This window comes from Mirounga angustirostris, unplaced genomic scaffold (genome assembly GCF_029215605.1).
Source record: "Mirounga angustirostris isolate CCGP_5_RB_7025 unplaced genomic scaffold, mMirAng1.0.hap1 SCAF_11, whole genome shotgun sequence".
In the NCBI taxonomy this organism is placed as follows: domain Eukaryota; kingdom Metazoa; phylum Chordata; class Mammalia; order Carnivora; family Phocidae; genus Mirounga; species Mirounga angustirostris.
The window spans coordinates 112,067,370-112,093,649 of record NW_026991719.1 but is presented as its reverse complement, the minus strand read 5'-3'; the positions used below and the strand labels follow the sequence as shown (position 1 = coordinate 112,093,649).

General features: G+C 43.1%; 1 protein-coding gene across 12 annotated transcripts in view; it reads left to right on the top strand.

Annotated features, from left to right (window-relative positions):
* The window catches only part of ARHGEF6 (Rac/Cdc42 guanine nucleotide exchange factor 6), a 99,489-nt gene that overhangs the window by 28,981 nt on the left and 44,228 nt on the right, over window positions 1-26,280 (top strand). For all 12 annotated transcript variants that reach the window (XM_054509382.2, XM_045883192.3, XM_054509406.2 and 9 more), the window contains 4 exons: window positions 353-437; window positions 2,604-2,725; window positions 3,995-4,196; window positions 14,185-14,255. In XM_054509382.2, the coding sequence (XP_054365357.1) occupies window positions 353-437; window positions 2,604-2,725; window positions 3,995-4,196; window positions 14,185-14,255 (480 nt within the window). The remainder of the gene's footprint in view (window positions 1-352; window positions 438-2,603; window positions 2,726-3,994; window positions 4,197-14,184; window positions 14,256-26,280) is intronic.

The window sequence follows — 26,280 nt, the reverse complement described above, 5'->3', positions numbered from 1 at the left end:
TTCTTGGCGGACTGTAAGGACGTTGTGTAGGTGACGGGCATGACCTGGAACCCATGCATTCGGGTTTCCTGGAACCGGGCTGAGTGTTGACATGCTCAGGTCAGGCGAGCGCCTGGCTTCTCAGCTTGGCTGTCATTTCCCATCACCGCTTCGCTCTGACTCACCGATGGCCTGCCACATGTCATTGGGTGGCTCAGCTGCTGCTTTCACTTCTCCCGAAGGTATACAGAGGTTTGGGTCTCGGCTTGTACATTTTTGTCTCCTGAGAGCCGGAGGAAGTGGCCGTTTGATAGTTTGGTTTGCTGAGTTGAATCCTTACAGTGTCTGACAATTTCAATTTCTTTTCTCATAGGTATTTGATCCTGATGACCTTTATTCAGGGGTCAACTTCTCCAAGGTTCTGAGCACTCTTTTAGCTGTCAACAAAGCAACAGAAGGTAAGCAGGGTTTGTGATTTATGAGTGGTGCGTGACATGTTTGGACCCACGGGCTTCTCATTCCCCTAGGAGCCAGCCGTGGCCAGGACTGTTCGAATGGGGCAGATTGCTCCTCTCCTCGAAAATAAATCCCAGTGGGTGTCACATGCTTTAGTTGTTCATACTTGAGGATTTTAACATGCCTCTCACAGATGTTACTGTAATGCCCTTCACATAATGATAAGAACCAAGAAACTATTTCGTTCGAAGCTACGGAATAAGCAACGGAGTGTAACAAGACAGAAAATGAAAAGGAAAAGACCAGTTCTCTTTTTCATAAACTTTACAGAAGATAGCTGTTACTTCCTTGTCCCCCCTACAGATGTGTTTTTCTCATAGATTTTTGTGTGTATCCATCCATGTAAAGGAAGTTGTCAGTAACCTCGCTCTGGAAATGAAACCTCAGGTTCATAGTGAGTGAAGAGTATTTTTTTTATTTAAATGCTTAATAGCCACCACATTGGAGATATTGAATATAAATCCTAATGAATGTGAAGAAAATGCTGATACCTTGGAGTATAACTTCACTCCTTCTGTGACACAGCATCTTACCTACAGCTGGGTGGAAATAACCCGAGTTAAAATGCGTCGAGCCCTCACCATGGGTCTAATCAATTCTAAGAACCATCAGTGGTCTCATCTTTGAAACGACTCTGGGGGTAGGTATTATTATTAGGTCCATGTTACAGATAAGGGAAGTCAGGCCCACAGTTGCCCAGCTGGAAAGTGGCAGAGCTGGGATCCAGCCCCCATCGGATTGACCCCAGGACCCTTATGCCCGAGCATGACTCTTGCTGTTCATACCCTTGGAGAGTCAATAGGCTGTGTGCCCCACACTGCCAGGCGCCACAAAGGAAGTGGGAGATATGGTCCCAGCCCTTGAGAACAGACTGTCTGTTTAGGGAGACTCAACTTACCCACGTGAAACAATTAGCAAACAAGAGCAGACAATCTAGTCAATTGCCAAATAGAATGGAACATCTAGGAAGCTATCAAGTAATTATAGTTTTAGTCAAAAGAGCTGTATATAATAGCAATAAATGTAAAAATACTTCTCTAGAGTTGTTCTTTTGCTATTTGGGAAAAAAAATGCTTTTGAGCTATTGCAAGGCGTATAGCAGAAAGTACAGCTAATTCAAGTAACTATATTTAACACACATGACAACTACCCAGTGTTGGGCAGGGAGGATCGTATAATTCTAACATTATGCCATACAAATTATACGTTCCTTTGCCAAACTCTGCTAGCAAGTTTTACAGTCTCTTCCCTTGCCACAGATATTTATAAAATACAAGGAGGTGAAAGTTAAAGCCCACAGCATCAAGGAAATTACTTGGATACTGAGCTTGTCGCCTAGGGAATGTTTGGGCTTTAGAGTTTTGCAGTTTATGTCTTTTAAAAATAAATGGAGAGGAAAAGAACCCTCATTTGAATTTGTCAAGAAGCCAGCTCCTCTCTTGAGCACACGGAAAACATCCAGCTCAGCGCTGGTCTGATCGAATTTCACAAGGTTTCAAGGAAGAGAAGATTCTGGAGTTTGATTTTCTAGAAGAAGAATCCTGGTATCAAGATTGCATCTCTCCCAGACACACATTCTCTCTCCGATTCGCCTTCTCCCCCCCCCCAACCCCCCACCCCCAGGCTCCGGGGGAGAGTTTACATTACAGACACCACATGCACTGCTGCCTACGAGGAAGACAGAACCACCCCGTTAAGGGCCAAAACACAAAGAGAGAAGTTTGAAATATTTCAAAGTAATAAGAGCCACAAACAGCTGTTTGGTACCCAATATAGTTCTGCCTTGGCTAACAGGGCATGCTGTTGCAACTGGTTCAAGAGGGGAGAGTGGTAGGGAAATGGGTTAAGCGAAAATGTGGCTTTGTCGCTGTTTTTCATTCTACTGGACAGCAATGGCCAGTAAGGCTCCGCAGAAGGACGTTGGCCACCAAACTGGAGGGGGTGGCGGTGGGGCGGAATGAAATACACTTGGGCACGTTCCTAATGGTAACAGTGAGGAGGACGGCCCCGGGGGCCTTTGATAATGTCCCACGGAGGATGATGTGATGTTGTAGCTGTGTTTCTGACATGAGCCGTTCCCTTTATCTTGCCTTTTCCTCTTTTCACAGATCAGCTCTCAGAGAGACCATGTGGACGTTCCTCTTCTCTTAGTGCTGCTAACAGTTCTCAGACAAACCCGCAGACAACAGTTAGCACAGCCCCAGGCCTGCAGAGGCAGTCAAAGGCGGCGGTGAGTATAGAACCCAATTCCCCTTGCCTCTTCTGGAATCCGTCAAATGAGACCCCCCCCCCGCCCCCAGTCCCGGTTTCCTCTGCATCTGTGATGAGATAGCCGGCCTGTGTGTCGGGGGCGTCGCCCCCAAAACTACCCTGAAACCCAGTGCCAGTTCAGGCCTGTGGGCCACAGGGTCAGAGACCCCGGGGTTAAAGCCCCAGAGTTCTTTCCCTTCCACAAACCGAGTGAGTCGTGTGGTGGAGGAGGCTGTGCAAATGGAAGTCATGGTAACGACTTCCGGATGGCAGTTTGCTGTCGTTTCTTAGGGGAATGAGGTTGGGCCTGGCACGGCAGAGGCAGTCAATACCTATTACTTGCTCTCACCATCGTGATGGCCGTTTTATTTTTCTCCTTGCATTCCTAGGGAGCCTGTGAGGAGCTCCCGCATGGGCTGTAGCCCCATTATCTTTGCATTTGGTCTTGACGGGAGCTTTTCTTTGGGAGGAACCGCCTGTCTTCTGCTCACTAGAGACTTTCTTCCTTATCAGAAGCCACCCACTTGCTCCAAGCCATCAGGAGCTCTTACTTCCAAGGCACTTTAACTACTTCCAAAGTGCTTAACCTTTCGAGATCACGATCCCTCTGAGGAGCTGATGAACACTACAGTTCCACAGCCCTGGGACCCTCTCAGATTGGATGCAAAATCTCCTGCGTGTGAACTTCTGGGGCTGTGTTTTGAGCAAAGATCCCTTGTGCTCATCAGCTTCTCAGAGGGGCCCATGACCGGTTAACAAATCCCGACTCAGGTAACAGTGGGGTATTTGATGTTTGCGTATGACTAAATCTTAGCCAATTTAAGATATTCTTAGCAATCGGGAGGTGGGAGGCAGATGTTATGGGTGGATTCGTACCTAATCTTGGCCGTGTAATTATGTAAGACCGTGTCTGTGTGTTGGGTAGAGGCAGGGTGGAATGGTTTATCATTCTACTCTGTTTCCCGGCTCATTTAAACAAGTATCTTCAGGTCATTGGTGAGGGAGAGGGAAATGAAAGCTACGACCCCCTTCAAAACACACATTCTCAGAAATGCAAAAGGTTGCATGCGCTTCTGAGCAGCTTCTTAACCTCCCCCCACCCCCCAGTCCCACTCCTCAGCTAACAACTCAAGACCGAGGTAGACCTGGGGTTTCATCCTTGCTCACCCCACTTTATTTGCCTCAATTCATTTAATTTCTGCCCCTGCCCCATTTAGAGGGCTGCTTAATCTGGCTTTCGTTTCTCTAGGAGATGACAGAAAATGGAAGCCATCAGTTGATAGTAAAGGCAAGATTCAACTTTAAGCAGACTAACGAAGATGAACTGTCGGTTTGTAAAGGGGACATCATTTATGTCACCAGAGTGGAAGAAGGAGGCTGGTGGGAAGGCACATTAAATGGCAGAACAGGCTGGTTCCCTAGTAATTATGTCCGAGAAATTAAATCCAGTGGTAAGTGGATCTTTTAAAAGCCTTTTTGAACGTGACTCTTGTACTTTCTTGTATTCCTGCTGCGAATCTTATAGTTTTAATTGGTTCCCAGAAACTCTTTGTATTTGCGCATGCATGCCAACAATAAGGGTAGAAGAGAACTGGGGGGAAAAATCTGTGATTAGATATTTTGAAACAAAGTTGTATTTAGATTACATCAAGGCAGCAAAAGCCTAAAAAAGCCAAAGAATTCAAAGCTCAAACAACTGTTCCACCTTAACTATGTCCCGTTCTATCTACTAATTCTGGCCCATGGACTACATTGCTCCAAGACTCACCATGGTAGAAAACAATAATAAGAGAGGCCATGTGCTAACTTCCTTTTTTTAGCCCTAAGCCCTTTAAGCAGACCTAAGTCTAAATGCCTCAGAGATGTGTTCGAGAAATAACAACCGTAGGACTGCAAGCTGTCTGGCTGTTTTGATTCTGAAGATTGTCCTTAACTCGTTGCATACTGCTAACTACTTATCCTCTTTCATAATAATATCCAGAGAATGAAATCTAATAATTCTTCAGTAGTCTTTCTAGAACTTTCTTAGGTAACTTCCTTGCCTTTTCTTATTTAAGAAAGTAGGCCCTGCCTATATTACCAAAGAGCCCTGATGTATAAAGCTATGTCACAATATACATAACATAGTGTTCAGTTATTCCCACTATTGTATCTCTTCACTTCCCCAAAATATGTACTACTCCTACTGAGGAGCAGTTAGCTCCTCGGTGCATTTTCTTCCTTTCGTAGATGTCTTTATTGTTTTCTTAATGCCTAAAAATTAATACTATTAACTAATATAATTACAGGCTCACTGTAAATGAATTAAAACGTTACAGAGACGTGTAATGTAGATAATACGAATTCCTCTCTCCTTTGCACCCTCCCCCAGATAACCACTGTTAGGAGCTTTTTTTCCCCTAAAGCATTTAAGAGAAAGTTTAATCTGCACACTTTCTGGGTTGTGCGTTCATTTAAGGGCAGTGGGGGTGGGGAGGGGGCATCTCCTTTAATGGAATAAATGTTTGCTAACGGATTTATAATTATATGTGTATGTGTAGACTTCTCAGCATTTTTTTAAGATTCTATTTTTACATAACTCTACACCCAATGTGGGGCTTGAACTCCCAACCCCGAGATCAGGAGTCGCACGCTCTAGCGACTGAGCCAGCCAGGCGCCCCTTAGCATTTTTCATTATTGGGAATCCCGACGTTTCTGTTGAGCCCTGAAATATTTTCACAGGCCTTGCTTGGAATTTCCTTGGTTTTGATGATTCTCACAGCTGATTTTTACCCCTGCTACATCTTTCAATTACTTTGAGCTGGTGGTCAGGCTCTCTAACTTTCCAGATTCACACTAGCTTTGTTCCTTGATTCAGTGTCTTCATCTGCCAAATTAAAGGCCACAGCACTTGCCGCCTTGCCTGGGACCCCCAAGCATTGTTGAGAGGACTCGGGAAGTGGACAGACAGCACGTCCTCATTGTCCTGTCCCTCACTGAGATGCCTCGTACTGCAGTCTGCCTGCTGCATTGTGGACTGCCCTGCGCTGTTGGTCCTGAGCTTTGGACCCTTCCCTTCAAGTTTCTCCTATACTCTCTTTGGTTTGGAACTCAGTGAAGGACTCACGTGGCAAGCTCTGGCTCTGATTTGAGCACCTAGGTAACCCTTAGAAGCATCTTACCCGCCCGTCAAGGATGGGCCTGGACAGCTGGGGCCAGGAAGCCTGCTAGTTAAATGAAACCTAATTTAAACTCAGTAGCCAGAGTGATTCTTTCAAAATGGAACTTGGGTAATGGCTCCCCATCTCAAAAAGAGTAAAAGCCAAGGTCATCTCACTAGTCTATGAGGCCCCCCAGGATTTGGCTTCCTGTTGCCCCTCTGACCTCCTCTCTGACCTTTCTCCCCCTCACTCTACTTCAGCCACACAGGCACCTGCCTCCCTTGCTGCGCCTCACCTCCTTCAGGTCTTTGCTTACTTGTCTGCCTCGCAGTAGGGCCTTCTTGATCACCCGAGAAAACTGAACCTTATGCCCATTGCCCCGTCCCCCTACCCGCTCTGTTTTTTTGTTTGTTTGTTTGTTTACCACTTCTCTCCATCTAATGTGGTATACATGTGGTTATTTATTTCATTCACTGTCTGTATCTTACCATGAGAATGTACGTGCCATGAGGGCAGAGATGGTCTTCTGTTTTGTTTAGGCTCAGGAAATCTCTGTAAAATGAACAAATACTGTGGGGCAGGTCATTACGTTCTGTTCGGCTTGTTCACTGAGCGTCAGTTAGATACTGGGTAGTAGTGGGGGGGGGGCTATAATAGTCTGCCCTCACGGACCCTGCCTCCAAGGACCTTACAGTCTAGTGGTCAAGCTAGGTGTGGACATAAGCGACTGTAACGGGTAGCATAAGCTAAGTAACACAGGCAAAGCTCTAAGCCTAGATAAGATGCTGTTGGAGAGTAAAGAAATGATTCTGTTAACAGTAACCCAGGGGCGGGGGGAGCACTTAAATTGAGTCTTGAGGGACGAAAAGAAGCTTCTGCAGGTGGAAGGTTGGAGGGCGTTAGTAAGTTAAAGAATGGAAGTCGGAGGGCACGGAGTGGGTGGTAGGGTGACTTGGGTTGAGGGGAAGGCAAGTCAAGAGGAGTGGGACCTTGGCTGGAGCCCCATGAAGAAGGGTGTCAACGGAAAGCGGGGGATCACTTGTGGTTCCAAAAGCTCTTTCTAGCGGTGGTGTGGGGGCTGGGTGGCCGAGACGTGGTGGGGGATAAGCAATGAGGGTGTGGGGAAGCCAGTAGAGGCTCTTACTCAGATCTAGGCAGTCCAGGTAGTGGTACGAGCCGCTTTTGCGATAGTGGAGCAGAAGAAGTGGGTGGGTGCGGTAGACACTGTTAAAATACAATCGAGAAAATTCGCTGATGATTTGTTATGAGCCAAAGGGAAGAGGTGAGGATAACTCCAAGTCTAAGGGTCCAGCCTGAGGGTGAGCTCTTTAAGGGCATGTGGTATCATGCACCTTGCCAGCCAGCAAAGGGTTCTTTGCCACGAATGGGTTATCAGGCTCTGTCCTGGGCACTGGTGAAGCAGAGAAAGCGAGACATGAGCTTTGCCCTTGTGTTCTTAGTCTAGCAAGTGGGGGGAGATCTCTTAGAATGTGGTAGGATAAGCTCAGTGATGGAGTTAAAATGCAGGGTGCTGTGGAGAATGGTGAGCCAAAGAGGGATGCCTGACTCACCGGACACGTAGGGCGATGGGGACTTACTCATCTTTGTCAGCTTTCTGTCTCCAGAGAGCCTAACACATTGGTTTTGACACAGGAAATATAGGAAATGTTTAATACATGCTGAACTCCATTAATAGAGAAGATGAAGAGGGTGTGTGTGTGTGTGTGTGTGTATGTTGGGTGGGTGGTTGGCACTGAAGATGAAGAGTTGCTTTGGACATGTGGAGTAGAGGCACCAGAGAATCATAGTTCAGAAGATTTCCGGCAGGTAGTTGTCCTTACGGATTTAGAGTCCGGGGGAGAACTAACAGCTGGAGATGAAACCAATAACAGACCGTGTAAAGTGATAGATGATGATAATGTGTAAACCCCATAGCAGATCATCAGTGGACAGGGAGTGCGCTGTGGGTGGAGAGATGGGAAGAGGCTTTGGGGAGGAGTAGGGCTTGAGCTGAGCCCTCAAAGACATGGAGGCTGTGGATAGGCCCAGATGAGAGGAGAGAACAATCCAACTCATAGCGATTGGTGGGGACAGGACAAAAACCACAGAGGATCTGTGGTAGCATTGAGCAGAGGGAGCTTGGGGGATGGTAGAGGAGATCAGCTTGATGGAGTGAAGATGTCTTGTTGGGAAGATCGAGGATGCTGCTGAGGGAATTTTAAGTTCGATGCTGTGCTGTTTTGTGTTTGGTTTAGAAAATACCTGTCCATTTTTAAATTTCTTTCCACGAAGCTCATACTGATATATAAGCTGAGGAAAGGAGATTTGTCTTTAAGGAGTTTTTTTTTTTAAATGATTCATAGATGAAATGAATCTCTCCATAGACACGACACTGTCCATTTCGAGTTTTACAAGATTTTATTTATTTATTTGACAGAGAGAGACACAGCGAGAGAGGGAACACAAGCAGGGGGAGTGGGAGAGGGAGAAGCAGGCTTCCCACGGAGCGGGGAGCCCCATGTAGGGCTCGATTCCATGATCCTGGGATCATGACCTGAGCTGAAGGCAGACGCTTAACGACTGAGCCACCCAGGCGCCCCATGTCCATTTTGAGTTTTAAACCTCACGGCAATACAACCTCGTGGGTCATCCAAGAAGTTGAACCAGGCATCAAACTAAAGGACTCCTGTGATCCCTGTCTGCTTACCATTGGATCAGACATGTAACACTGAGGTCACTCAAATAGTCCGTAATTCTGACCAACTCATTCATGGTCGCTTTGGGTACCGTTCATTCAGGCCGACATTACCCATTTGTGTTGTCTTAAAAACAAAACCAAGCAACCCTAGCCCCGTGCAAACCCTCGCCCTGCAGATTGCTGTGTTTCCTTCCCTTGAGCCTGTCATGGACAAGAGCACTTTGTGCTCTGGTAAATGCCCTTGGGGAGTAGGATTTTAAGTTTTAGATTCCACTGTAGCTTTTGTCGAGAAGATAATTATGGCCAAAGCCCTGGGGGCAGCTTCTTCCCTCTGTTCAGGAGGAAGCTGGTTTCAGAAGACTTGTGGAACCACCAATCTACTACTGTAGAAAGTTCAAAAATAGAATATTTGAGTCTCTCTCTCTCTCTCACACACACACATATGCACGTACGCACGCGTGTGCGTGCGCACACACACAGAAGTCCTTTCAACATGAGCTTGAGGCTGAAGGTAGAGTAGGTTTTGTGACCATGAGAAGCCTCTCGCCAAGGATTATGGAACCCAGACAGTAGTGACATTATGGAGCCATCGTTCCCAGTCCTGCTGTGTACCTCTTGATTTCTTGTTACATGAGAAAAATAAACCCTAATTTGAACAAAAGGGTTTTTTTTTTTTAAAGATTTAATTATTTGACAGAGAGAGACACAGCGAGAGAGGGAACACAAGCAGGGGGAGTGGGAGAGGGAGAAGCAGGCTTCCCGCCGAGCAGGGAGCCCGATGCGGGGCTCGATCCCAGGACTCTGAGATCATGACCTGAGCCGAAGGCAGACACCCAACGACTGAGCCACCCAGGCGCCCCAAAAGGGTTTTTTTTTTATTATAAATAAGAAAATTAGCCATTGATGGGGCACCTGGATGGCTCAGTCGTTAAGCGTCCGCCTTCGGCTCAGGTCATGATCCTGGGGTCCTGGGATCAAGCCCCATGTCAGTCTCCCTGCTCAGCGGGAAGGCTGCTTCTCCCTCTCCCACTCCCCCTGCTTGTGTTCCCTCTCTCGCTGTGTCTCTCTCTGTCAAATAAATAAATAAATAAAATCTTTAAAAAAAAAGAAAAAGAAAATTAGCCATTGATACAATTTTCAGTCCTTTACTTAAAAATCAGTGGTGACCTATAAATTAATGTTATTTATACCTTAGAGAAATTTCTGCCAATACATCAGGAACATGGTAAATTATATCTCTTTTTCATTTTTGTCTTTGTGACTTAGGGAAAAACTAAGGGTTCTGTCAGGACTTGGCGTTAAAATTTTCCTGGCAAAATTTCCATGCCAAGGAAGTATTGAAGCAAGTATGATCGGAACAGATATTTTAAGCAAATTCTGTCTTCTGCCACTGGTTCAGTCAAAGGGTCATTAAATCCTTCTTCTAAAACTTCTTATTAGCAGGTAAATATAGATATCAAATGAGAAGATTAGGTAGCATTCTAATTAAATTTGTATTAAGGCAGATTAAGAAATGGCTCTTCCTACTGATCGTAAACCAAAACTAGGATTGAGCTTTATATTTAGATTTCCTGTTGTAGTCCCCTGGGTATGTCACATGGATGTTTCCTATCCAGAAAAACTAGTTGTCATTAGATGTATTTTTGGGAGGGGAAGGGACCAGAGGTTAATTGGAAAGATCTTTACATCAGGATTAGGAGGGTTTCTTAGGGCTCTGTCTGTGTGGTACTGCTGTTCTTTGAGTTCCCTTATGCCACATAACCCGTTTGAATTCTTCACTAACGCTGATTGATGTCAGTGATTGGACTGAATTGAAGAAGAGTGATGAGAGGGACCACTTTACAAGGCTTTGCCAAAGCTGGGCGCATGCTCAGCTTTCCATCTCGCACCATTGCCGTAAACACTAGCTGCAGGGTTTGGGTAGATGTTCCTTATTGAGTTGAAGGAGTTCCGCTTCATTCCTGTTTTGGGGGGCTGGAGAAGGGTGGGAGTCTTTTCCCCTTGAAGAGTGCTGAATTTTGTCAAGTGCTTTTTCCGCATTGATTGATACGCCTTGCGATGTTTCTTTTTAGACTATTAATATTGTGGGTCACATTGATTTTTGAATATTTAACCAACCTTGCATCCCTGGGATGAATTCCATGGCCTACAGTGCTTTAAAAATATTGCTGAATTTTATTTGCTAACATTTTGTTAAGGTTTTTTGCATCTATATTCATGAGGGCTGTTGGTCTGCAGTTTTCTTCTTTTAGACTCTCTGTCTGGCTTCAGGATCGGTGTAATAGTGACTTCATGAAATGAGTTGGAAGGTTAACCCTCCTCTCATTGTTCTCTAAGAGATTGTGAAGAATTGGTATTGCCTCTTCCTGAAACATTTGATAGCATTCTCCAGCGAAACCATACAGGCCTGGAGATTTCTTTTTCGCGAGTTTTAAATTTAGAAATTCAGTTTCCCTGATAGTTATAAGGTCCATTTCCTATTGGGTAAGTTGTGATAGTCCTTGTTTTCTGGACAGGTAGTTCATTTCACATCTAATTATCAAATGTATATGTGTAGAGTTGCTCAGACTATTGCTTTATCATCTTTTTGATATCTCCAGGGGCTGTTAAGTGATAGCCCCTGTTTGACTCCTGATATTGGTAATTCGTGTCTTCTCTCTTTTTTTTCCTCTGTCAGTCTTGCTAGAGGTTTGACAATTTTATTGATCTTACCAAAGCACCAGCTGTGTCTTTGCATCATGTTTGGCCACCCAGGAATCTCCGGACTGGCCACTTCCTTCCTTTCGATTCATGTGTCTCCATTCTACTTGACATAGTTAACATTTTGTTTCAACTGCAATCGCCATTCCTGTGGCCCTTCCTTCCCTCTTCCGCTTCTTGGCAGGCTCTCCGTTACTGTTTACCCTCCCTTTCAGCCTGCCTTTTGAAAGGTGACCACGTCTTGCTGGTATCGCTAGAAAGTTCCATTTTTATCAAGACTGGTTTACATCATCATTGCACAAAATTTCTGAGTTCTCAGTAGAACCATTATTGCTACACTGTAGAAAACGTGCCTGATTAAAAAAACTCAAAAGCACTTGGCAGCGGCCACTTTCGAATATGCCTAAGAGTATAACACTGTGGCAGACTGGAAGGCACAGCACGCTTGGCAGTTCAGTACCTGGTTCAAGTCCTGGCTCAGCCCCTTACAATCTCAAGTATAGGCAAGGTGCCTCTGCATTGCTCTGCTTTGCCCATTTAGGCCTTGTGAAGCCACCAGGTCGATCGAGGATCTCAAAATAGCGTAAAGCTCCCAGAAACTGGCTATGCCCCACTTGTCATCACTTGGAAGTGACAGAATTGGCCCAGATTGCTGCCTTTTTTGCCTTATTTTCACTCTACCCAGTACGGCCCAGCTGGACGATTCACTGTCATAGGAACAGTTGTTCCTTGAGCATTGCCATTTCTACAGCTGTGCTTCTGGAATCTTCCCTACCTGGAAAACTCTCTACTGTTTTTTCTCCCAGTTTGAATTCTCACCACCTTCCAGGACTAGGTCAAGTGCCCCCATGGGGCACCTGGGTGGCTCAGATGGTTAAGTGTCTGCCTTCGGCTCAGGTCATGATCCTGGGGTCCTGGGATCAAGCCCCACATCAGGCTCCCTGCCCAGCGGGGAGTCTGTCCCTCTGCCACTCCCACTGCTCGTGCTCTCTCTCGCTTGCTCTGTCTCTCTTAAATAAATAAATAAAATCTTTTTTTTAAAAAAAGTGCCCCCTGCCCAGCAAAGTCTTTTCTGACCATCCCAGCTCAAACTGATGGCCCCTCTGATCTCCAGTAGGGATCACTGCCAATGCCATCAACCGAGCCCTTCAGTAGCTTTATCTCTACACATCATATGGGTTAGGAGTGCAGGCTCTTCTTAAGGCACACCTGGGCTTCAGCCTTGCCTCTGCCATTTCCCAGATACGTGCCCTTAGGCAACTGACTTCATCTCCCTGACCTTAGTGACCTCTTCTGCAAAATGAGATCATCTCTGCCTGACAGGGCTGTTGTGAGGATCAAATAAAATGTCTTGAAAGCTACAAAGTGCCAAATAAATATAAAGGATTTTTTAAAAATTTAAATTCCATTAATTAACATATAACGTATTATTGGTTTCAGAGGTAGAGGTCATCTTATATAATACCCAGTGCTCATTACATCACGTAAAGGGTATTTTTAATATAATAATAATTAAAAGTCAAGGTTAGATGAGAAAATATTCATGAAATAACGTTGTGATAGGAGAATTACAGAGGAGCGCCTGGCTGGCTCATTTGGTAGAACGTGCGACTCTTGATCTTGGGATCTTGACTTCGAACCCCACATTGGGAATAGAGATTACATAAAAAAAAATTTTTTTTAAAAAGGTTGTTAGGAGAATTACAAAGCTGTAAGTAAAGTAAGAAAGATCCCTGTGCGTGTGTGTGTGTGTCCACAAATACATATATAAAAAGGATGGGAAGACACGCTTTATAATGTTACTCTGATGATAGTTAGCTCTGAGTGATGGGCTAATCATCGGTTTTTCTTTTCTTTTCTAAAATTTGCATTTTTTAGGGTGGCAATGTAGTAGATTTAAAACTAGAAAATATTTTTTAAAGGAAAAATCAAGTGTGATGCTATCTTATCATTTGGTTATTTATATATACTCCACCATACTTCAGAGAGACTTTAAAGCAGCATATAATATAGCAAGATAGAAATGGAATATAAAACAAAATGAAGCAAAGGAGAAAATGAGGGTAGAAAAGATCACCATCTTGTATTTATCTTAAATTTTTTTTTTTTTAAAGAAAGAATGTGTTAGGATGTCTTAGTCATGAGTTTGGTAGGTAAGAGTAACTTTGTAAAAGAAAGCATTTTATCACTGAATGTTATGATATTAAAATGATACATAAAAGAAACAAGAATTTCCTGCTAGTTTTCAGTGTGTTAGAGATTTTAATTATTTTATTTTTGGCACAGTAGAGAGCCCCAAGAGAGGATGGTCGCTATTCTCTATATTATATTATACTCGTATAATAACTTACAAGTTACAAATACATATATTTGGTTAGCGTTGGCTTTGCTTATCTGTTTTGAATAAGTTGAGTGGAGAGACAGACTGCAGTAATTAAACACGCCCAAATGGAGAAAAGTGCTTGCCCTGGCCCTGCCATTCATTAGTCAGGCTTTTTTTTTTTTTTTAATTTAAATTCAATTAGCCAATGTATGGTAGTACATCATTAGTTTTTGATATAATCAGTGATTCATTAGTTGCGTATAACACCCAGTGCTCATCACACCATGTGCCCTCCTTAATGCCCATCCCCCAGTTACCACATCCCCCCACCCACCTCCCTTCTGTAACCCTCAGTTTGTTTCCTGGAGTCAACTCCTCAGAGATTGAGGGGGCCTGGATAAGATCTAACTTGGACCATCTAGAGTTTAGTAAAAGTATAGTTTCACTTGTTGAGGACTGTACATTTCCACTGATCTTTCCATTTTACAATATTTGTAGTAGGTTAGTTGACCTACGTTATAAAATGCTCCTCTTCGCCTTGGATGTTATTAACATAATTTAAATGTCTTTTTCACAGAGAGACCTCTCTCCCCCAAAGCTGTCAAAGGATTTGAAACTACTCCACTTACCAAGAACTATTATACTGTGGTGAGTGTTCAGATCATAACCAAAGAATTTCTTGACTGTCTGTATGGAACCTTTTCACTCGCTGAGCCACAGATGCGTTGAGGTGACACTTATGGGAGACTCGGCGGAGTATTGCAAGGGTCTAATGTCAATAGGCCTTGTACAGATGGCTAGAACTTTTATATCCACTGTACTGAAAATTTCAAAGGTAGCACAAAGATTCAGAGCAAGGCCTATAAAACAGTGCCGAAAGAGAAATCAGTTCACATGTAGGCATCATGAGGAAATTCAGCCATTAGATATAGCCTTACCAGATATTTAGAAGGTGAATTACCAAGTTCCTCTAAGCAATAAGTTTTAAGTGATCGTATACTGTGATCTTATTTTAGAATCAATCAGTCCATTATGATGTCCTCGGAAATATTATCAACCTTGTGTTTGAGGAGAGCCTGAAGGGAAGACTGCCCTTTGGCACAGAGGGAGGAATGAAATAGCTCTGGCTTGAACACAGATATGTCAAAATCTATTAGCTATAAATAGGGCATGTGCAATATTCAAAATAAGTTCCCATTTGAAAAAAAAATCCTATTATTCTCCTTAATCTTCTCTCTGCTTTCCTTCATGTCTCCTTTCCAGACTTGGCCCAGTCACTAATGAAAAGGTCAAGTCAACATAACCTCTACGTTTTCCTGTCTGGTAGCTTCATCGTCGTCCCTGACCTCAGCTGAAATAGTGTCGCTTTTCACCCAATATTGGATATGCGTTTGGACTGCACACTCCTTTCATTCTGTGCATGGATAGTTTTCTGGGTTTTTTTGTTTTTTTTTTTAAAGATTTTATTTATTTATTTGAGAGAGAGAATGAGAGACAGAGAGCATGAGAGGGAGGAGGGTCAGAGGGAGAAGCAGACTCCCCGCCGAGCAGGGAGCCCGATGCGGGACTCGATCCCGGGACTCCAGGATCATGACCTGAGCCGAAGGCAGTCGCTTAACCAACTGAGCCACCCAGGCGCCCGCATGGATAGTTTTTAAACATCTCCATACATTGTGTTTCAAAAGACAGAATTGCGCTCTTCAGTGAATTTGCTCCATAATGATGATGTGAGCAGTAGTTGGTATGAAAACTCAGGAAGGAGCTTCATAGGTGACACGGACAATAATAATAGGGGACAATTTTATCACTATTTTTCTTCTTACATTTCTGAGGTTAAAATATATTACCCAACAGAGCTGGGCTCCCTTCTCCCTTCCTCTCTGACCATTTCTTTTAGCTTCCAGGTGATCCCCAGTGATTTAATTTTTTTTAAGATTTTATTTATTTATTTGAGAGAGAGAAAGAGAGAGAGAGCACATTGAGCAAGTGGAGGGCCAGAGCGGGTGGGAGAAGGAGAGAATCTCAAGCAGACTCTGCACTGAGCGCAGAGCCCAATGGGGGGGCTCCATCTCACGACCATGAGATCATGACCTGAGCCAAAACCAAAGTCAGGCACTTAACTGACTGAGCTACCCAGCCACCCCACCCCAGTGATTTAATTTTTTTAAAGATTTATTTATTATTTTATTTTATTTTATTTTATTTATTTTTTTAAAGATTTTATCCATTTGACTGAGAGATAGAGAGAGCACAAGTAGGCAGAGTGGCAGGCAGAGGGAGAGGGAGAAGCAGACTCCCCGCTGAGCAGGGAGCCCGATGTGGGACTCGATCCCAGGGCCCTGGATCATGACCTGAGCTGAAGGCAGACGCTTAATGACTGAGCCACCCAGGCGCCCCTATTTATTATTTTAGAGAGAGAGAGGGAGAGAGAGAGCACGCATGGGTGCACAAGTTGGGGGAGGAACAGCGGAAGAGGGAGAGAGAGAGTAGACTCCCCACTGAGCATGGAGCCCGACACAGGGCTCAATCCCATGACCCTGAGATCATGACCTGAGCCGAAATCAAGAGTCAGACGCTTAACGGACTGAGCCACCCAGGCGCCCCCCCCACCCCCCCCAGTGATTTAATTTTTAAAGAAAGGATGCAGTCAAATGGTAGATGAGAATATTACCATAGCTTCTTCTCCCTGTGGATTTGGAGTATGCCATCAAGCTGCTTTGGAGCTGTCTCTGCTTCTGCTGATTCTACCAATTTATTTTTTCAAGTTTTTATTTAAATTCCAGTTAGTTAACATACAGTGTATTATTAGTTTCTGATGTACAATTTAGTGATTCAACACTTCCATACATCACCCAGTGCTCATCACGAGTGCCCTCCTTCATCTCCATCCCCTGTTTCCCCCATCCCCCACTCCACCCACCTCCCCTCTAGTAACCATCATTGTGTTCTCTGTGGTTAAGAGTTTGTTTCTTGGTTTGCCTCTCTCTGTCTTTTTTCACTTTGCTCATTTGTTTTGTTTCTTAAATTCCACATATGAGTGAGAGCATATGGTATTTGTCTTTCTCTGACTGACTTATTTCACTTAGGATGATACTCTCTAGCTCCATCCATGTTGTTGCAAATGACAAGATTTCATTCTTTTTTGTGGCTGAATAATATTCCAGTGTGTGTGTATGTTTGTGTGTGTGTGTGTCTCAAAAAGTTAAAAATTGAACTACCTTATGATCCAGCAACCACACTACTGGGTATTTACCCAAAGAATATGAGAACACTAATTCAAAGGGATCCGTGCACCCCTATGTTTATGGCAGCATTATCTACAATGGCCAAGATATGGAAGCAGCCCAAGTGTCCATTGATAGATGAATGGATAAAGAAGATGTAGTATGTACATGCAATGATTCTACCAATTTAAAATGTCATTGGGATTATCCAAGGCACATTAACTTCTGTGATTCTTATGGATCTTATGTAAATCTTATATATAAATTCTGGATGTCCTGCAGTTTGTCTCTCCCAACTCCTGTTGGAGTTCATGTGCATTGCTTCTGGTTCTTTGCTGCTATATCAACAATTCTGCAGTGAAGATCTTATACATAGGACTTTGGCAAACTATATGAAGATGTGTAGAGTGGATTCCTAGAAGTTGAATTGTCCAAAGGCCTGAGAACCAGGAGAACCAATGGTGTAAGTTCTAGTCTGAGGGTAAGAGAAGACTGATGTTTCAGCTCAAGAAGTCAGGCAGAGAGAACAGTTCTCCCTTCCTCTACCATTTTGTTCTATTCAGGCCCTCAGCAGATTGGATGATGCCCACCCACATTGGGGTGGGCAGTCTGCTTTACTCACTCTCCCAATTCAAAGTCTCATCGTATCTGGAAATGCGCTCACAGACACACCCAGAAATAATGTTTAAGCTGGGTACCTTGTGACCCAGTGAAGTGACATGTAAAATTAACCATCACGGGGCCCCTGGTTGGCTCCAATGGTTAAGCATCTGCCTTCAGCTCAGGTTGTGATCTCTGGGTCTTGGGATGGAGCCCCATGTCGGGTGCCCAGCTCAGCAGGGAGTCTGCTTCTCCCTATGCCTCTCCCCCCGCTCATGTGCTCTCTCTCTCTCTCTTTCTCTCTCTCTCAAGTGAATAAATAAAATCTTTTAAAAACTAAAATTAAATTAACCATTATATACTATAAACTTGGGCAGGGTAGAGACCTCTTGAATTGGTAAGTCTGTGGATATCATCTCCCCCTTTTCAAGTTTCCAAGGGATCGTCTGCTGATTTCTGCCCCATTCAGGCTTTGGTGCAATGTGTCTGAGACTGGCTTGTTGTTTTGAATATGTGTTAAGCATCCTTTAGGGCCATGGCAGGCCAGAGGAGACTTGTGCTGCCCCTGATCTTGGTTCCTTCTGTGTTCTCAAGATACACTGCCATTTGTTGAGCTTTTTTCACCATTGCAAAACAGTGTATCATTTTTCTAGTCACTGTTTTTCTGATAATCTTATCCTGCTCCTTGACTTTCTTTCCCCATCATAACTTGATGTTATGTGCCAGGAAGTATTTAAAAATAAAGAACAACAGCAACAATAGCAACAAGAAAGGAAAATGGCAACAATGTGAGGGGAAGGATGTTAATTAGCTTGATTGTGGCGATCATTTTGTGATGTGTACCTATATCAAAATATCAAGTTATATACCTCCAATATATATACTTTTTATTTATCAATTGTACCTCAGTAAAACTGAAAAAATGAATCTAAGTGGCTTCATTATCAGGCTTAATTTACATGCAGCACCTAAGTCTTAGCACCCACGGCCTCATGGGGAAGGCAGGACGGACGTGATCGTGTAAGCCACGTGGCAGAGAATGATGAAAAGTTATAAAGTGTCCTAAGATGGGTTTCTCAAAATGTGGTCGAGGGATCCTGCATCCGAAGCCCCCTGGGAAGCTTGTTAAACGTGCAGCTGTCTGGGCCCCACACCTGACTTGCTATACCTCAGAATCTCTGGCCCCAGATCTCAGGAAACCACATTTTTAACAAGGCCTTCAGCCCCTTCCTCGCCCCTCCCCCACATGTGATTCTGAAACTCACTAAACTGATGTTGGAGAACCAATAAAGGGAAAGGTTCAGTGAAAGAAGGGATTTAAGCATGTTAAGACTTAGATAAGTGGGGCGCCTGGGTGGCTCAGTTGGTTAAGCGACTGCCTTCGGCTCAGGTCATGATCCTGGAGTCCCGGGATCGAGTCCCGCGTCGGGCTCCCTGCTCGGCGGGGAGCCTGCTTCTGCCTCTGACCCTCCCCCCTCTCATGTGCGCTCTCTCTCTCTCATTCTCTCTGTCTCAAAAAAAAAAAAAAAAAAAAGACTTAGATAAGTGGAGAAGAGCTAGAAGGGAGTTCACGTGCGGGGGGAACTATCTGGGCACAGTCGCCCAGGCGAGAGTGTGCACGCCTGCAGTCCGTCCCGCAGGTCGCAGGGTGGACTGCACTCTCTTCTTCGCCCATCGAAATGTCCCTGGGAAGGTGCAGTGCTTTATTCACTGCATTCATTGCAGGGCATGGGAAGGATGCTGTCCTTTGCACTGCCACACGCAGGGATCCGAATGTTCAATCCCGGCCATGAGCATCAGTCTGCAGAGGGAGAGGTGATGTCTCCCTACTCCCAAACAGGCAAATACAAGCAGTAATAGGCAGCATTATTTTTTTTTCTAACTTTCTTCTACTGCATTGTAACTTGTGGCAGATGCCTTAAGGGTGTGTCTTAAAGAACCTGCATTTGGTAGGAAAGGTGGGGCGTGTGTGGCATGTTAGATCCCATAAAAATGCCAGGAAACCTCTTGCAATTTCTGCTCTCACCACCCACCTTCTGCTTACCCCATTTTCTCTCTTACTCATCTACCTGCCCACTTGCTCCTACCCTGAATTTTCTCTACCTTTCTCTAGTGCTTATCCACCCCCCACCTTTTTTTTTTTTTAAAGATTTTATTTATTTATTTGACAGAGAGAGAGACAGCAAGAGAGGGAACACAAGCAGGGGGAGCGGGAGAGGGAGAAGCAGGCTTCCCGCGGAGCAGGGAGCCCAATGTGGGGCTCGATCCCAGGACCCCGGGATCATGACCTGAGCCGAAGGCAGACGCTTAACGACTGAGCCACCCAGGCGCCCCCGCCCCCCACCTTTTTAAGACTTTATTTTATAGAGCAGTTTTGGGTTCACAGCAAAATTGAGCGGAAGGTACAGAGATTTCTCATCTACCCGCCCCCCAGCCAGACACATGCACAGTCTCGCCCACTACCAGCATCTCCCACCAGAGTAGGGATCTGTGACAACTGAAGAATAATTATCATCCAATGTCCATAGTTTACATGAGGGTTCACTCTTGGTGTGGTATGTTCTTTGGGTTTGGGCAAATGTATAATGGCACGTATCCATCATTAGCGGATCATACAGAGTATTTTCACTGCCCTGAAAGTCCTCTGTGCACCTTCCCTTTTTTAATCTACCGACCTAAACTACTTTATACACCTACCCATTTACTCTTTCTCCATATTCCTTGTACTTTTTCACCTACCCATTTCCTGTCTTACCCATCCATATACAGTTGAGCCTTGAGCAACTCGGGGGTTAGGGGCGCTGACCCCCTGCACAGCCGAAAATCCATGTATAACTTTTGACTCCCCAACAACTTAACCAGTAGCCTGCAGTTCACGAGAAGCCTCACCGATAACACAAACAGCTGATTACCACCTATTTTGTATGTCATATGTGTTATATGCTACACTCTCAAAGTAAGCTAGAGAAAAGGAAATGTTATTAAGAAAATCATAAGGAAGAAAAAAATACCTTTACAGTACTGTACTGTATTTATTGAAAAGCATTCGCGTCTAAGTGGACCTGCGCAGTTTGAACCTGTGTGGTTCGAGGGTCAACTGTTTATCTTCCATCTGAGAGCTGGGGGTGGAGGTGGTGACAGGATTTGCAGAGTCTGTTGATAGGGAGATAGTGCTGTTTGTTTCGGGAAAGCCAAGGACCTGGAGGCGTGGAACCAATCACTGTACTCAGACGTAAGAGAGGAGCATATAAGCCAAAGATGATATAAATACAGTAATATGGTGCCTTCTTAGGTCCCGTAGGACTTTATCAACATGAGCTCATTTTCACAGGCATCACAATTATCTCAGAATTCCTATAATATGATGCCTTTGCTTTGATTTAAGGTTTCCTGAGGCCATTAGAGTCCCCCTTGATCATGGGACAGCTCTCCGTTTTCAGCCTTGGTTTATGCATTTTCGCCTCTTAAAAGAATTCCTTCATACTCTATGACTCTTTCCTTTTGGAAGAAAGAGTTATAAAAATGAACTCACTCTCAAGCCTTTCCAGGAAACGTGGGAAATATATTTTACTGGAAAATCAATAGCCCAGGATGGAGGTACAAAAGGCCTCCACCTCTTTTGCTATGGCTTCTTACCATCTGTCTTATTCTGAATTTAGTCAGAGGTTAATGGAGCAAAAGGATACTCAGTTGTCCTTGGGAAGACAGAGTCAGGGAGGCAAAGACAATGTCTGGGCACAGTCTATTTTAGTGAGGTCGAATGGATTTCATCTCGATCAAACTGTACTGCTCTGCAGCTGGTTGGCTTGCCAAACCCCTTGCCTTCTGACTCACCACTGAGGCCTTCTGTTTGGGAACACATAGCCTCCTCTGTCTGCTTCCCTTTTTATCCTTTTACAGTAGATGCCCCGTGGCCTGAAAAATAAAGAACCAGTCTCAGAAGTTCATCACTTGGTCTTTTGAGATTGAGGAAAGCAATAAAAGCCCAAATGAATTTGGGAAAGAATCCCAAGCATCCACCCAGATGAGCATTTCTACTAATCAACCCACAGCAAGGGCAGCGCTATTTAGTATGTTACCATTCAATTTTTTTTTTTTTTGCACTACTTAATGAAGGATTCATTGACCACCTTTGTCAGTTTAATTTGTAAAGTCAGCACTCAGCCACCCTCAAAACTTGCAACAATATGAGTTAAAATACATTTTCGGGTTAGGTCTCCAGAACTCACCCCAAGGCAGCAGGTGTCCACCCACTAACTCACCTTTGCCTTCTGTGGGTCCCAGGCTAGTGGCCCCTTCAAGAATGAAGCTTCTCCAGAGCGCGCTGCCTCACCTATTGGATAAGCCCATTGGAGCAGGACAATTGGTACCCTTCTTGCAAAATCGTAGTGATTTCTTCTTTTTTTTTTTCTTTTCTTTTCTTTGCAAAATCTTAGCGATTTCTTTTAAAGGAGCCCCAGATGATAGCATTTTAGAGGAAGTTGAAATAATAGAGCTGTTTCAGTGGTGAGAGGGAGGTCGGATTAAAGCCGTGTTGTTTGTTGTAAAAATCACATTTTATGATGTAAATAATGTCTGACTTTTCTCATTTAAAAATTCCCTTCAGGCAATGAATGACTGGATCGAGTTTGATTTTTTTTATTTTGTTTTTCTTGTTTCCAGCAGACATTATAATTTGGGTAGGGTGACAGTTATAGGCGACAGTGCTTGAAGGGAGGGTGAGGATGTGGGATGGCTTGTTTCCAGACATGGTCTTTTTAGAAAAATGTGAACAAAAGGAGATGATTAGATGACTTCATTCCTTCCTGAACGTGAGCAGGAAGGCATGCCACCATCCTTTTCCCCGCTCTCAATACATACAGACAAATAAATATTGTTAATAAAGCACTCTGCATATGTTTTACCTCTTCCTTAAAAAAAGATGATACTGCTGAATTCTGGTGCAGTTCTCTCCATTTCTAAGAATACAAAACGAATATTAGTGCTGAGCATGAATATAGGTGATGAGCTGAGGCACTGCTGTGAACAGCGGCCCAGCTGGGCAGAGAGCTCTACGATGGGCAGATTCGAGTTTGGAAAGGACACCTTCCTGGATGAGGACTTGGGAGTCCGAGAGAAAAACCAGAAAGAGTTTCTATTAGCAGCTGAGAAATGTGTGCTTTGACTTTTTAAAATAGCTTTATTGACATATAATTCACATACCACATAACTCACCATTTTAAACTGTACAGTTCACTGATTTTTAGTAAGTTAACAGTTATGTGACAATCACCACTGTCTGGTTTTACAATATTTTCATCACCTCAGTAAGAAACCCTGTACCCAAAGCAGCAATGTCCACAATAGCCAACCTATGGAAAGAGCCCAGATGTCCATTGACAGATGAATGGACAAAGAAGAGGTGATATTATATATATTCCCATATATATATCATATCATATGGTATCTCCAGTGGAATACTACTCAGCCATCAAAAAGAATGAAATCTTGCCATTTGCAATGACATTGATGGAATTAGAGCATATTCTGCTAAGCAAAATAAGTCAGTCGGAGAAAGACAAATACCATATGATTTCACTCCCATATGTGGAACTTAAGAAACAAAACAGATGAACATAGGGGAAGGGAGGGAAAAATAAAATAAGACAAATTAGAGAGGGAGACAAACCATAAGAGACTCTTAACTCTAGGAAACAAATAGGGTTGCTGGAGGGGAGGTGGGTGGGGGGATAGGGTAACTGGGTGATGGGCATTAAGGAGGGTACATGATAGAATGAGCACGGGGTTTCATATGCAACTGATGAATCACTAAAGTCTATCTCTGAAGCTAATAATACAGTATATGTTAACTACATTGAATTTAAATAATAAAAAAAGAAGAAGCCCTGTACCCATTAGCAGTCACTTCCTCCAGACCTTGACAACCACTAATCTACTTTCTGTCTCTATGGATTCTGCCTATTCTGGACATGTCATATAAACTGAATCATACACTGTTTGTTCCTCTATCTGGTTTCTTTCACTTAGCATATTATTTTCATGGTTTGTTCATGTTGTAGAATGTACCTGTACTTCTTTCTTTTTTATGGCTAAGATTCTATTGTATAGATATACTAGGTTATGTCTATCCATTTATCAGTTGATGGACCTTTGGATTGTATCCACTTTTTGGTTGTTATTAATAATGCTCTGTGAAGGTTCATGTGCAGGTTTTTGTGTGGGCGTATGTTTTCATTTCTCTAGGAATTAAATTGCTGGGTCATATGGTGAAACTCTATGGCTATTCAAATCCTTAGCCAACTTTCAAGTAATTATTTTTACTGTTGAGTTGTTAGAGTTCTTTATATATTCTGGATACTAGACCCTTAGCCGATATATGACTTGTAAATATTTCTCCCATTCTGTGGCTTGTCTTTTCACTTCCTTGATAATGTCCTTTGACACACAAAAGTTTTTAATTTTCATGAATTCCAGCTTATATGTTTTTTCTCTTGTTGCTTGTGCTTTTGGTGTCACATCCAACGTCATGAAGATTTCCTCCTCTGTTCTCTTCTAAGAGTTTGGTAGTTTTAACTCTTGGGTCCATTTTGAATTATTTTTTGTATATGTTATAGATTTGGGGTGCAAATTCTTTTGCGTGTAGACATGTGGTCCTTGCACCATTTGTTGAAAAGACTGTTCTTTCCCTATTGAAAGGTCTTGGTACACTTGTCAAAAATCAGTTGACCGTGGGTTCATTTCTGGACTCTCAATTCTACTCCACTGATCTATATATCTATCCTATACCAGTACTAAACTATCTTGTTACTGTAGCTTTGTGGTATGTTTTGGAATTGGGAAGTGTACCCTCTACTCTGTTCTTTTCCAGGATTTTAAGAGTTTGTGAAGGACTGATATGAATTCTTTCAACTTTTGGTAGAATCAACCAGTAAGACCATCTATCCTGGGCTTTAACTCATGGGAATTGTTTTGAATGCTTTTTCAGTGTCTTTACTTGTTACAGGTGTTGAGACTTTCTGTTTCTTTTGTGGGGCAGTTTTGGTAGTTTGTATCATTCTAGAATTTTCTTTTTACTTTTTTGAGTGGTTGACCTAGAGTTTGCAATGTATATTTAGAACTAGTGCAAAAATAGCACTATACTGCTTTACGGGTAGCACGAGTACCTTATAATAACAGAGTACTCCAGATTCCTCCCTCCCATCCCTTGTATCCTTGCTGTCATTCATTTCATTTCTACATAAGCATACATAAGCATTATATATATGCCCATCTATAAGCATATATATGCTTATCTTTTTTATAAGCATATACACATATGTTTATCTTAATTACATATATAATTGAATACATTGTTTCTATTATTATTTTGAACAAACTGTTACCTGTTACATCAATTAAGAATATAAAAAATTAGAGTTTTTATTTTATCTTCACTTATTCCTTCTCTCATACTTTCTTTCCTTATGTAGATCTGGGTCTCTGACCTATAGCATTTTCCTCCTCTCTGAAGGCCTTTTTTGAAACATGTCCTGCAAGGCAGGTCTACTGGCAACAAATTCCCTCAATTTTTGTATGCCTGAGAAAATCTTTATTTTTCCTTGAGTTTTGAAGGAAAATTTCACAGGGTACAGAATTCCAGGTTGGTGGAATTTTTTTTTTCCTCAATTCTTTAAATATTTCACTGCACTCGCCTCTTCTTTGTATGGTTTCTGAGGATACATTGGATATAATTCTTATTTTAGCTTCGCTATAGGTAAGCTGGGTTCCCCCCACCCCCTCGGCTTCTTTCAGGGTTTTTTCTTTATCTTTGCTTTATCTGGACTTTGAATATGACATGCCTAGGTGGGTTTGTCTTTTGCATTTATCCTGCTGGTTATCTCTGAGCTTCCTGGATCTCTCATTTGGTGTTTGACATTAATTTGGAAAAATTCTCAGTCATTGTTGTTTCAAGTATCTCTTTTTTCCCGTTCTCCATTTCCTCTCCTTCTGGTATTCTCATTAAACATGTGTTATCCCACAATTCGTAGGTATTCTGTTCCATTTTTTAAGTTTTTTTTTTTTTTTTCTGTTTGCTTTTCAGTTTCAGAATCTTCTGTCGACATATCCACAAACTCAGAGATTCTTTTTTTCAGTGGTCCAGTGTACCAATGAGCCCATCAAAGGCATTCTTCATTTCTATTATAGTGTTTTGGATCGCTACCATTTCATATTCATTCTAAGTATTTCTATCTTTCTGCTTACAATACCCGTCTGTTCTTGTATGTCGTCTACTTTCATTAGAGCTCTTAGCGTATTACTCATAGTCATATTAAAGTCCTAGTCTGATAATTCCAACATTCTTGCCATACCTGACTATGGTTCCAGTGTTTTCTCTGTCTCTTCAAACTGTGTTTTTTGCCTTTTAGTATGCCTTATAACTTTTTGTTGGAAGCCAAACATGACATACTGGGTAAAAGGAACTGCAGTAAGTAGGCCTTTAGTAATACGGTGGTGGGGGCTGGGGAGGGATTCTGAAGTCCAACGATTAGGGATGCAGTTAAAGCAGACAAATATAGCTGTAAAATGTCCATATCGAAAAAGAAGAAAGAGGACTTCCAGTTTCTGGCCCAGCATTTAAGCAGCGTGGCAGTCATTACTCCATCCTAACAATAAGTAGATAGCTGAACTAACTGGGAAAAAAAAGACCTATGGTCTTTTGGTGAGTTTATGTCTCTCGACTGTGAACTTCACCAGTGCTTCTCAGATTGTTTTCCTCCTTTAGGGGGGACAGGAAGGCTAGAGGAAGCTGAGGTAGGGTATTTCCCTTCCCCCAGCTAGGTTAGACTCTGGTAAAAACCTGATAGGTTAAG